General features: G+C 43.7%; 1 protein-coding gene across 1 annotated transcript; it reads left to right on the top strand.

Moving 5' to 3' along the window:
* The first annotated feature begins 798 nt into the window (after nucleotides 1-798).
* Nucleotides 799-9,968, top strand: GDE1 (glycerophosphodiester phosphodiesterase 1). The gene is made up of 6 exons (XM_044980763.1): nucleotides 799-1,110; nucleotides 2,535-2,710; nucleotides 3,545-3,650; nucleotides 4,463-4,555; nucleotides 5,670-5,881; nucleotides 6,567-9,968. The coding sequence occupies exons 1-6, from the start codon at nucleotides 874-876 to the stop codon at nucleotides 6,712-6,714; spliced, it is 972 nt and encodes a 323-aa protein (XP_044836698.1). The 5' UTR covers nucleotides 799-873; the 3' UTR covers nucleotides 6,715-9,968.
* The last annotated feature ends 610 nt before the right edge of the window (nucleotides 9,969-10,578 follow it).

The following is a 10,578-nucleotide window of genomic DNA, read 5'->3' as shown; positions in this document are numbered from 1 at the left end:
TAGGCACTGGCATTGCCAAAATTACAAAATCCAAGTAGTACCAGCCACAATATATTTAGCCTAGAATATACTAAATTGATGGCCAAACCCTGAGAATAACAGCCAGACATACATAGCTGGCTAATTAAATGGAATTGTATCATGACTTTCTCCATGCTCTATGGCAACAAAGGGGAGATTTTCAAAGACACAAATAGGAATTATTCCACCTCTCAAGATTGTTGGTTTTCTTAAAGCTACACCTGCGGAAATCAAATGATTGTATGATAATCTCAGGTTTTGAGTATAAAAAGTAAGTTTCTAGCCCTCACGCTTGCAGAGGAAAGCTTGAATATATGAACAGGGTGCCCCCGTTACAGATGTAGGAAACAGATGACAAAAAGAACCCAATGTGCATTTTTTAATCACGATTTTAAGCTGTTCTGGTGTTTTCTTTTTGCATTCTTGACTTATCGTTTATTGAACATTAGGAGTTGGCGGCAAGATTCCCCTTTGCACCTTTGAACATCCCCCTCCAGACACTTCCAGGAGAGTCTGAGCAGACTCAAGCTCTGCCAGCACCGTGGGACCAGACAACCCGCTTCCAGCCAGGGCCACGCCGCTTCCCCAGATTCTCTCAGACTGTCCTTGAGGATTGGCTGACGGACATAGGCGAGGCGAGCGCTGGATGGTGATTGGCTGGCGATTGCCAGTGGCTGCTGTTGACTGGCTGATGGCCGAGATCCGCTGGAGGTTGATTGGTGGTTAGAAATCGACTGCCGGATGCTGATTGGCTGGTGGGTATCAGCGAGGGTGATTGTGTGATCACGGGGTAAAGGCCCTGGGTCAGCACGGCCGTAGGGGGGGGGGGTCCCCGTTACCCCTCCCGCCGCCATGCTGCTGGGCGCCTTCACGACGCTGCTGGGGGCGCTGCTGGTGCTGAGCCGCAGCCCGATGCTCTCCTGCCTGCTCACGGGCGGCCTCTACCTGGCGCTGCGGCTCCTCAGCCTCGAGCCGGTCTCCCTGCAGCGGGCCCAGCACATCGTGCAGCCCCGCGGCGCCGCCGCCCGCATCGCCCACCGCGGCGGCGGGCACGACGCGCCCGAGAACACGCTGGCGGCCATCAGACAGGTCAGCCACCGGGGGAACCCCCCCTCCCAACTCCCCAGGGACCTCAGGCATGCCCCCCTCGAGCCCCTCCCAGTACACCCCACCTCCTCCGTGCTGAGCCTGGTGCACCCCACGCGCTGCCTGCCCCCAGGAGTGATCCCCGCCCCCCGAGGTATTGCTCCCTCCGTGGGGACCCCGACCTTTGGGAGAGCCCACCCTTTCCAGCAGTCACCAGGCGCACCCAACTGACCCCTCTGCCTCTGCCTTAATCTCTGGGACCCACCGGAGCCCCGCCCCTTTGGGTGCTAGGGGTTACTGTTCTTCACCCCCTGCACCATCTACTTTTCCTCTATCCTTGGCATCCCTGCCCCCCTTTCCTCCTAGAGCCCTACCTACCTGCCAGGGCCAAACTCTTCACTAAAGCCACCCACCCGCTGCGTTTTGCGACCCACCCATACATGCATCCTCTACCCTAAATCCTAGTCTGGTGGGCTGGGGAGGGGAGGCCCTGGAAGTGGGGAGGTTGGAGAGTGAAGTGGGTGGCAGTTCCTGCCCCATGGGGCTGGGCCCTGCTCCCTGGCTTGGCGACCTGGCACATGGGGTCACAGCGCTATTCAGGAGCAGCAGTGGACCATATTTGAGTGAGTGGCATTGTGGCCTAGTGCCTCTCCTATTTGGCAGGGCAGTCAGCCAAACAGGACTGGCACTGCTACTCCATGTACCAGGTTGCAATGCCCAGAGTGGGGAGCTGGGCCCAGTGTTGCAGGACATGAGCCCCCATTATGGTGTGAGTGCATAATGGGCTTATTCTCCACTCTCTGGAACTTTACTGCAACTCACGATCCACCCTTTGGGAAACACTGTTCTAGGGGTCTTCTCAGCTGGAGGTTCCCACCAACTTGAAATTGTCAAGGGTGGGGAGAGATAGAAAATTATGTACAATATGACATTAACAGATGCAAGGCTATCCCAGCTGCTGCCAGGATGGTACCGGGGTGGGCTTTCTACTAGTCCCACCAACTCCAATTTTGGTCATATTTAGACTAAATAGCTCTACTTCCCTTCTCTGCTTTCAAAGCAGCAGCAAATTAAACTGGACCAAATTCCTGTCAGTTTCACTACCTCCCTCAGAGGTCTGAATAATAGAAACTGAAAGAATGGTCTGTTTTCACTTTGCAGTTCTTTGAGAAAGCTATGAACAGCAGAAATAGGTGTGTGGTAAATACTGTGTATTACTTTTTTGCTTTTAAATCCGTTTGGCATAGTAGCGAACAGAATAATCCAACTTTTATTTTGAACTGGATGTGACAAAACATTCTACCAACAATCTTAGAGAATTCTCAATCTTAGAGAATATTAGTAGCCTGGCAACTGTATTAGAATACAAAGTAAGCATTGTAGCACCCATCTTTATATTTAAATAGTTTTTCTTTTTTGTTTTAAAGGCAGCTGAGAATGGAGCCACAGGTGTGGAGCTGGACCTTGAATTCACTGCAGATGGCATTCCCATTCTAATGCATGATGATACAGTAGAAAGGACAACTGATGGGTCTGGGAGTTTACGTGATTTTACGTTTGAAGAAATTAGGAAGCTTAATCCAGCTGCAAAACATAGACTATGGTAAATGATCAGCAATAGTCTGCTAATACTTCTTCTCATTTTTTAAAATGTTTCTACAGTACCAAAACATCCATCCTAAATAAAATTTGATTTTGACCCATCCGTGACTAAAAACCCCTTAAAACTTTTTGACATGCATGTGGTGCCCCTTGTTCTATGATGGAGGCAGATCAGAATCTGTCTCCTTACCCCTTCTTGGAGTGGGAACCATGAAGCAGAACTGAGTGATTTTGATTTTAAGGATGAGATTCTCCAACATCTAATGCATAAGCAGTGTTAACCTCCATTTAATCTTGACCAAACACTTTTTAGGACAGGGTTTGGTCTGAAAAACACTTCATATGTTGGGACTATTGCTACTTTTCAAAACCTGCTAGGGTAGCTATTTCTAAAGTGAATTTTATTGACACATCTCTTAATTAGATTAGCTTATTTAAATGATCATGTGTATCTTTGTATGAATGGTGGGATGACTCATTTTTTCTAAAACATAAGGGTTATACTATTGGAAAGGAATTACTTGGAGTTCTAAAAAGGTCTCAGATCAGACCTTTGATCTTGACATCAGTGTTAATTATCTCCATTCTCACAATATGTAGGCAAAGAAATATATACACTTGCTGGAATATTTACAAGAATAAGTCTCCTAAAATGTTACTGTGAATGATCTATTTTTTTTTTAAGAGGGAGCTCCATTAGTTTATGCATTTGTTGTATTTAATATAATAGACTCTACACCTTAGCACAGTTCAAATGGAATCTTTCCTTCCTCTTTGTTCTTGGAGTTCTCCTGGATTGGATGCATTCCACTGAACTCTTCATACCTTTCTGTAGGAGAGATTTCCGGGGTGAAAAAGTACCAACTTTGAAAGAAGCCGTTATGGAATGTATGCATTATAACCTTATAATCTACTTCGATGTCAAAGGCCATGTAAATCAGGTATTGTTGCTAAGTGCTTCACTCACCATTTCATTGGATTGCTCCCATTGAAGTCTATAGCACTACTCCCTTTAACTTCAGTGAGAGAGGTCTTGGGCCTGTTTTTGCAGAAAGTTAAGTTTGGTTTTATAAAACTGAGACAACTTTTTCATGCTTCATTCTTTCCATTCCATTGCACAAGGACGCTGACAACCATAATTAGAATGTGGCTCACTGACATGTTGGGCTCTGGTAATGTCACAAGCATGCACTGAATCTAAGTGAATGAATAACTGGGTCCTCCCTACCAACTATTTGTGTGGAAGAAGAGAAATCATGATGGGCTGTCCTGCTTGTCTGTAGTTGTTAGCACCATGACATGGGGTACTTTTGGTAGGTAATGGTTTGCTTGTTCATAAACAGTATAGTTTTTCTAACGTGATATATAGAAAAAATGTTTTCTTTCAAAACCGAACCACAGTTAATGCTGCAAACGCTTTATAGCAATAGACCTTGTCTGGGGTTATATATCTCTTAGCTCTTAGTGCACTTCCTGACTATTGAAAGCCTTCTGCATGAGGCAGGCACAGAGTGATAAATACTGTACATCCTTTTATGTTGCAATCTATGAATGTTGCATAACAAACAACATCTACAGCCCTTGAGCTGTAGACAAACTTAAATGCTGCTTTCCTCCTTCCCCTTTCTAATTCCAACCCCTCCAGAAAAAAAAATACGCACTAAAGTGGAGTCTTTCTGTATCCTAATGAACTCTTTTTAAATTTTACCTATGACTACAACATACATTCTGTGTATTTATCTTTCCTTGACAGGCAGTTGATGCCCTAAAACTCCTCTATCTGGAATATCCTCGTTTGTACAACAGTAGCATTGTCTGCTCTTTCATACCAGAGATCGTCTATAAGGTAAAACTTCCTAAAGGCCTATTTCGCTGTTTTAGTTTTATGTACACCATGTCACAATCACTGTAATACACTTCTCCACAAGAGTATACTCATCGTAACTCCAGAGTACATGGGGATCATTCTTAAGTAATTAAGAACACACTTGAAAGTAGGTGTTGAAATGAGGGGAGGACTGGGGTATTCGACTCTCAATCCTCATATACCCCCACTCACCATTGCAACCTTGTCAGACCCTTCCATACTGATTAGATAAATCTTGAATAACTCTCTTCCTCCCCAACCCCAAGAATTACACTGATAAAGGTTCATTAGCTTAAAATTGACACTAAGTGATATTGATGCTGAGGTGCCAAGGTATCTATCAACAGATTACACCTGTGTCAGATTATTATGGAAGTTTAGAATACATTCGAATAAATGGTCTCCTAATTCCCATTATTTGTCAACCCCTTCCTCCATGTGCATGGTTCCCTTGCTCAGCTGTCTATTTCCCTTCCCTTCTCACCTTACAGAATCATAGGCATTCCTGAATTTGTTTCTCTAGTTTTGTCCTCCTCCTTTGAGTCCTTTTTGTTGTACCTTTTGCTATTTTCCTTGCTTCTTCTTTTGCTATCTCCTCTCTCTCTTTACAAACTGGTCTAAATGAAGTAAACTGTCTAGCCTCCTAAACAGCACGCTAAGCTGTATTTATACAGCGACTGAAGTTGGTTGACTTGCTGATACTGACAAGTGTACATTAACTTCTAGCAAGCCAGAATTTGAGGCTGAGGACCCTACCTTACCTTCCTTGCACACCCGTAACTCCCATTGACTTATATGGGAGTCTTGTGTGCACAAGCAATGCAGGATTCAAGCCTTAACATAAGTGTCACTTATTCAATAAAGGGATTACCCAAGGGAAACAATACAGGCACTTACAATAAATAGTTTCAAAACCAGGTTAATCATCATCTTGGAGGAAAAAGAACTCTGCTAGAACTGCAAATTCACAGACTAGTGCCTCTCATTCCTTCAGCTTCAAATGTTCCTGTTTGCAAGTCCGTCTAATCTAGAGTGTAGCCCTGGAATTTTGGCATCGTCTGCTAAGTACAACTTTCTCACCTTGGTCTTCCAGATGCGGCAATCTGATAGGAATGTTGTTACAGCATTAACACACAGGCCCTGGAGCCTTAGTCATTTTGGAGATGGGAAGCCTCGTTTTGATTGCTTTTGGAAGCACTATGGGTATATGATGATGGACATCATTCTGGACTGGAGCCTGCACAACTTCTTGTGGTACCTGTGTGGGGTTTCAGCTTTCCTCATGCAGAAAAATTACATTTCACAGTAAGTGGTAAAGCATAAATTTTCAGGAGGAGCTAACGTAGCCAGAGGTAATCATGTAATAAAATAGGAAGAGGTAAGATGGGACCATGATTTAGAAGAGTATGATGTACGCGAACAGCAGAATCTCTGAGTGTACTGTATGCTATTTTAAACAGGTCTCTTATTCAATAATATATGCAATTTATTTTTTCATATTTATATGTCCTCCCCATTCATATTTTTACCCCCAGTGCTACACCTTAAGTTAAAACAAAGGAGGGAAATTTGTTGCTGTTGCCTTGTTTGTAAAGGGCTGTTGTAGAAAGGTGGAATGCAGAGCCTGGTCCTGCTAGTGAAGGCAGGGGACTGGACTTGATGACCTTTCAAGGTCCCTTCCAGTTCTATGAGATAGGTATATCTCCTTACTAATTAATTAAAAAATAGGCAGTCCGTGGGCCAAATGCAGACCTCCATATGCTTTTGAACAAACACCGAAGTCTTTTTATTTACTTATCGTTTTTTTATTGTTTTCTCTGTAGTCTGGACCTTGACTATATTTGGACCTAGAAATTTGGACCTTGACCAAAAAAAAAAAATTTGACTACCCCTGCTGTGGAGAACATATATTGTATAGGAAAGCTCTTTGCTTTAGCCTGTGTTCATGGTAGTCTTGATCTTCTCCTTACAGTATCTTTATTCTTTACAGAGAGTATGTGAGGCAGTGGTCTTCACGAGGCGTTCAAGTGGTTGGCTGGACAGTGAACACATTTACAGAAAAAATGTACTATGAGAACGTCCTTGAGACCAGCTACATCACAGACAGCTTGGTGGAGGACTGTGATCCTCACTATTAGACTTACACTGTATGGGACTCTTAAATATGCCATCCTGGTTCATGCAGATCTGAGTTCAGCACCAGCGGGTCCAAAGATGCAGAATGAGGCTGCATACATAAGTTGGGTTTTTTTGCTTGTACTGTATGATTGGTTCTTAAATCACTGCAAACCCCTCTGTCACACTACTAGGCCGAGCCACAATCAACATTAGTGCTGAGGAGAAATGTTGCGTGCCTCTGCTATCAGAGGAAATTGCTGTATGGTCTAAAAAGATCAGTTGTGATCAACTGATTTGGTAACTAGTAGTACAGACTAGTTACCTAGGCTTATAAGTCATCTAATCAAACTGTTTCTTTACTTGATTTAACCCTTGATTTTAAGTCAGCAGCAGCTTTTGAATGCCTAATTTTAAACTGTACATTAAACAATCTCCTCCTCAAATAATAGTGTGAGGTACCTCTACCGCAATGTTAAAGAGCAGATGGTAGGTGTATTCCCATACCATAACCTTTTGAATACAATATGGTCAGTTAATATTAGAGAGTGAATATACTTCACTGCTACAGGCTGGAAAGGATGGATATGCTGTACTCTTACAGTATGGAGAGACTATAGCTGTCTCTGGTTTGGGCAAATACTGCACTAAAACGTTGATGGCTGGTGGGTAAACTTGAATATCTCCTTTTACTTCGGTCTTAAACCTGACTTTAAAAAGGGGTGAGGGAGGCTAGAAAGCTTCTTCCTCCTGATGATACTGTAGCTGAATAATTCTTCATAAACACAGGCTGTGGCGCTGCTGTTAGCCAGAGGCTAAGCAGTAGCTGAAACACTTTTTTTTTTTTTTTGGGTGGTGGTTGCTGCTAAATTGTTTGCACAGATAAATGGATAGAAGGGCTCTGTGATAGGGTTCTCTCACCACTCTTGGCACCAAGAGGGATAGCTCAGTGGTGGGGGAGGGATAGCTCAGTGGTTTGAGCATTGGCCCGCTAAACCCAGGGTTGTGAGTTCAATCCTTGAGGGGGCCATTTGGGGATTGGTCCTGCTTTGAGCAGGAGGTTGGACTAGATGATCTCCTGAGGTCCCTTCCAACCTTAATAATCTATGATCTCCTGGCCATCCTGGGATTAGCTCTGCCAGGTGCTGCACCCTCCTCCGCATTCTCTCTGCCCATCTTCTCTCAACCTGCAGCATCTGTCTCTTGGAGCAGCAGCTTCTGGTTTGTGGCTTGGCCTTCCGGCCAGGTCACTAAGTTCCTCTCTTTCCAGGGAAATCACAGTCCTTCCGGATCATCTGTCTGTCTCCAACATCCTGTGTCACTACTCGGTGACTGGTAAGGGAACCCAGGCTCGCCCGCTACACTGGGTTCAAGCCCAGGGACCCTATAACATGCAGCCAAGGCCTGTACTGTCCTATCCCTTGCTGCTGTTTCCGGGGCTTCTTCCTTCACCGCTCGTGCCCATTCTGGGCATTAGTTCTGCCAGGTGCTGCAACCTCCTTAGTGTTCTTTCTACCCCTCTTCTCCAGTCTGTAGCCTCTCTCACTCTCGGAGTGGCAGCTTCCAGTTTGTGGCTTGGCCCTGCAGCCAGGTCGCTAAGTTCCTCCCCTTCCGTGGAAATCACAGTTCTTCTGGACCAGCTGTCTAGCTGACAGCTCCAATGCCCTGTGGCAGGTAGGTGAACCCAAGCCTGCCCTCTACACTGGGTTCCAGCCTAGCAACCCTAATAACATGCATTCAAGGCCTGTATCGTCCTAGCCCTTGCTGCTGTTTCCATGGGCTTCTTCCTACTTATCTGGGTTCACACTTCTGTAAAAATCAAAGTGGTTTAGACTTGTAATAAACAAGTCGGCTAGTTCAGGACTAGTTTTATAGTATGGCAGGTATGCATCATCTAATATGAGTAGCATCCATAAGAGTAGGTTTGATACTTTTCCTAATGGATCAAGACCTACATTAACGTTGTTCTTATTATGAATACCACTAACTGATCAAACTGTTGTAGCTGTACCTTGGGTGGGACCTGTAGGTAGAGGAGAGAAGTCATGAATGGCACAGCTCTGCAAGAAAGATGCATGGGGATAGAACTACTGTAAAATAAGGGTGGTCTGATTTAAATGAGAGAGAGCACACTGAATATTAACCAAGTGTCAGTTTTATACCTTGCCTCCAGAACAAAATGTCACTTCCATGTCATTTAAAAGTAGAGAGACTTAAAACCAATTGTTTACCTGCTGTTGTTGACCATTGAGATGTAGCCGAACATGCTATACCAATAGATGTGTAATTATGTATTTTCAGATACAAAGGGTAATCGCATGCTTTAGCATGCAGGCTAGCCTCTTGCATTAGAGCTCCACCTTTCCCTGTCAGCCCAGATACAGCACTGCACAAGTGGCTAGTCACTTTGTTGAGACTCGGGTGGTGGGAATTGAGTAGTATTCCCTGTCAAAGCTAGAATAGCAAACTAAGAGGATCAATTGACCAGTTCACTCTTTTGTATTTAAATGATGCCTGATACTCATATGCTATGTCACTGTTGGGTGAAATTACTTTCTTCATAGGCTATAGCATATCTCATATGATCAATCAGGGATTAAAATCTACCTCAATAAATTAGGTAAAGTCAGTGTTTTGTGCCCAATAACTAATTGTGTATACAATTCTATAGCACTTGACTCAAATGAAAGCTGCATGTAATGTAGGAACTAACAAGTTGATTAAAGGAAGGATAGGCTCATATGTGGTCATTATAGCAGCAGAAAATAGTGACTAATTGTGTACTGTATCTGTGGTGGGGCAGTAGATTTAAAACACAAAAAAGTTCCCTGCTTAGGAACTTCTATGAACTGACCAAGGTTGCTTATTTTCAAGAGTTACTCTTTCTCAGCCTTACTGGCCTGTCTTCAGCCTAGTCCTTGTTCAAGCCAGCCATTGCACAGTGAATCAAAGGCTGAAGTTGTAAGATATCTCCTGGAGAGTAGCATGGCTGGTAACAGTATAGACATGTATGCGCTGAATCCACTTTTAATAAAATCTCTTCAAGTGACAGTTTGTCCTTTTGTCTTTCATTCAGAGGTCTAGAAAACTTAACTAATGTTAAGCAGAAAGCTTCCTTTCCCCTATCCAGGTTACTAACATGTAGATACTTCTAAATGGATTCTGCTGTAAAACTTGCCTCCTCACTAACTACTCCTAGACTGAGACTAAAGAATCTGTACTAATCTGATCATTGTAAGGTGAGTTGATATGAGCTATTTCATCTGGTAGCCGTCCTTGCACTACTTTCTAATTAAAAGTCATTGAGCTGAATGGCAGTAAGTGAAAAAAGACTAGTCTTCTTTTCTTCTGCCATTATAAACAAACTTCCAAATATAGCTTGCTCCACTGAAGGTTATCTGCTTTCCTCCTGAAGTATTTTGAAACGCTGCCTATCTATGCCATTACCGTAGTGGACAAGATCATTCTCCTTACAGAAGCTGTACTTCAGGTAAGAAGTTGATGACAGCAGATAATTTGTATGATGGTCTCTTAACAGAGCAGTACCCTGGCAGAGTGGAGTTGAGCATCTTTTGGTAAATGGACCTGTGCCCATATGAGCAAGACGTACAGTGGAATGAAAATAGTTCTTTCCCTTAAAGCTGAATGTGCTTTGCAGATAAACAGTTGTAGTTAGACCACTTGATGTGAGTAGGAGCTGCTGTCCCCTAGACCTGTGACTCTCAACCATTCCAGACTATTGTACCCCTTTTAGGAGTCTGATTGTCTTGCATACCCCCAAATTTAACCTCACTTAAACTACTTGCTTACAAAATCAGACATAAAAATACAAGTGTCACCGCACACTATTCCTGACAAATTGCTGACTCTCATTTTAACCATATAAT

Source organism: Mauremys mutica, chromosome 11, assembly GCF_020497125.1.
Source record: "Mauremys mutica isolate MM-2020 ecotype Southern chromosome 11, ASM2049712v1, whole genome shotgun sequence".
Taxonomy (NCBI): domain Eukaryota; kingdom Metazoa; phylum Chordata; order Testudines; family Geoemydidae; genus Mauremys; species Mauremys mutica.
This window is presented reverse-complemented; position numbering and strand designations above follow the sequence as displayed.

Bases quoted from the DNA above. Each gene is read 5' to 3' on its own strand.
- GDE1 (XM_044980763.1), top strand. From the start codon at position 874: ATGCTGCTGGGCGCCTTCACGACGCTGCTGGGGGCGCTGCTGGTGCTG. The intron at 1,111-2,534 runs GTCAGCCACCGG...TTTGTTTTAAAG, and splicing joins CGCTGGCGGCCATCAGACAG to GCAGCTGAGAATGGAGCCAC. The intron at 5,882-6,566 runs GTAAGTGGTAAA...TATTCTTTACAG, and splicing joins CAGAAAAATTACATTTCACA to AGAGTATGTGAGGCAGTGGT.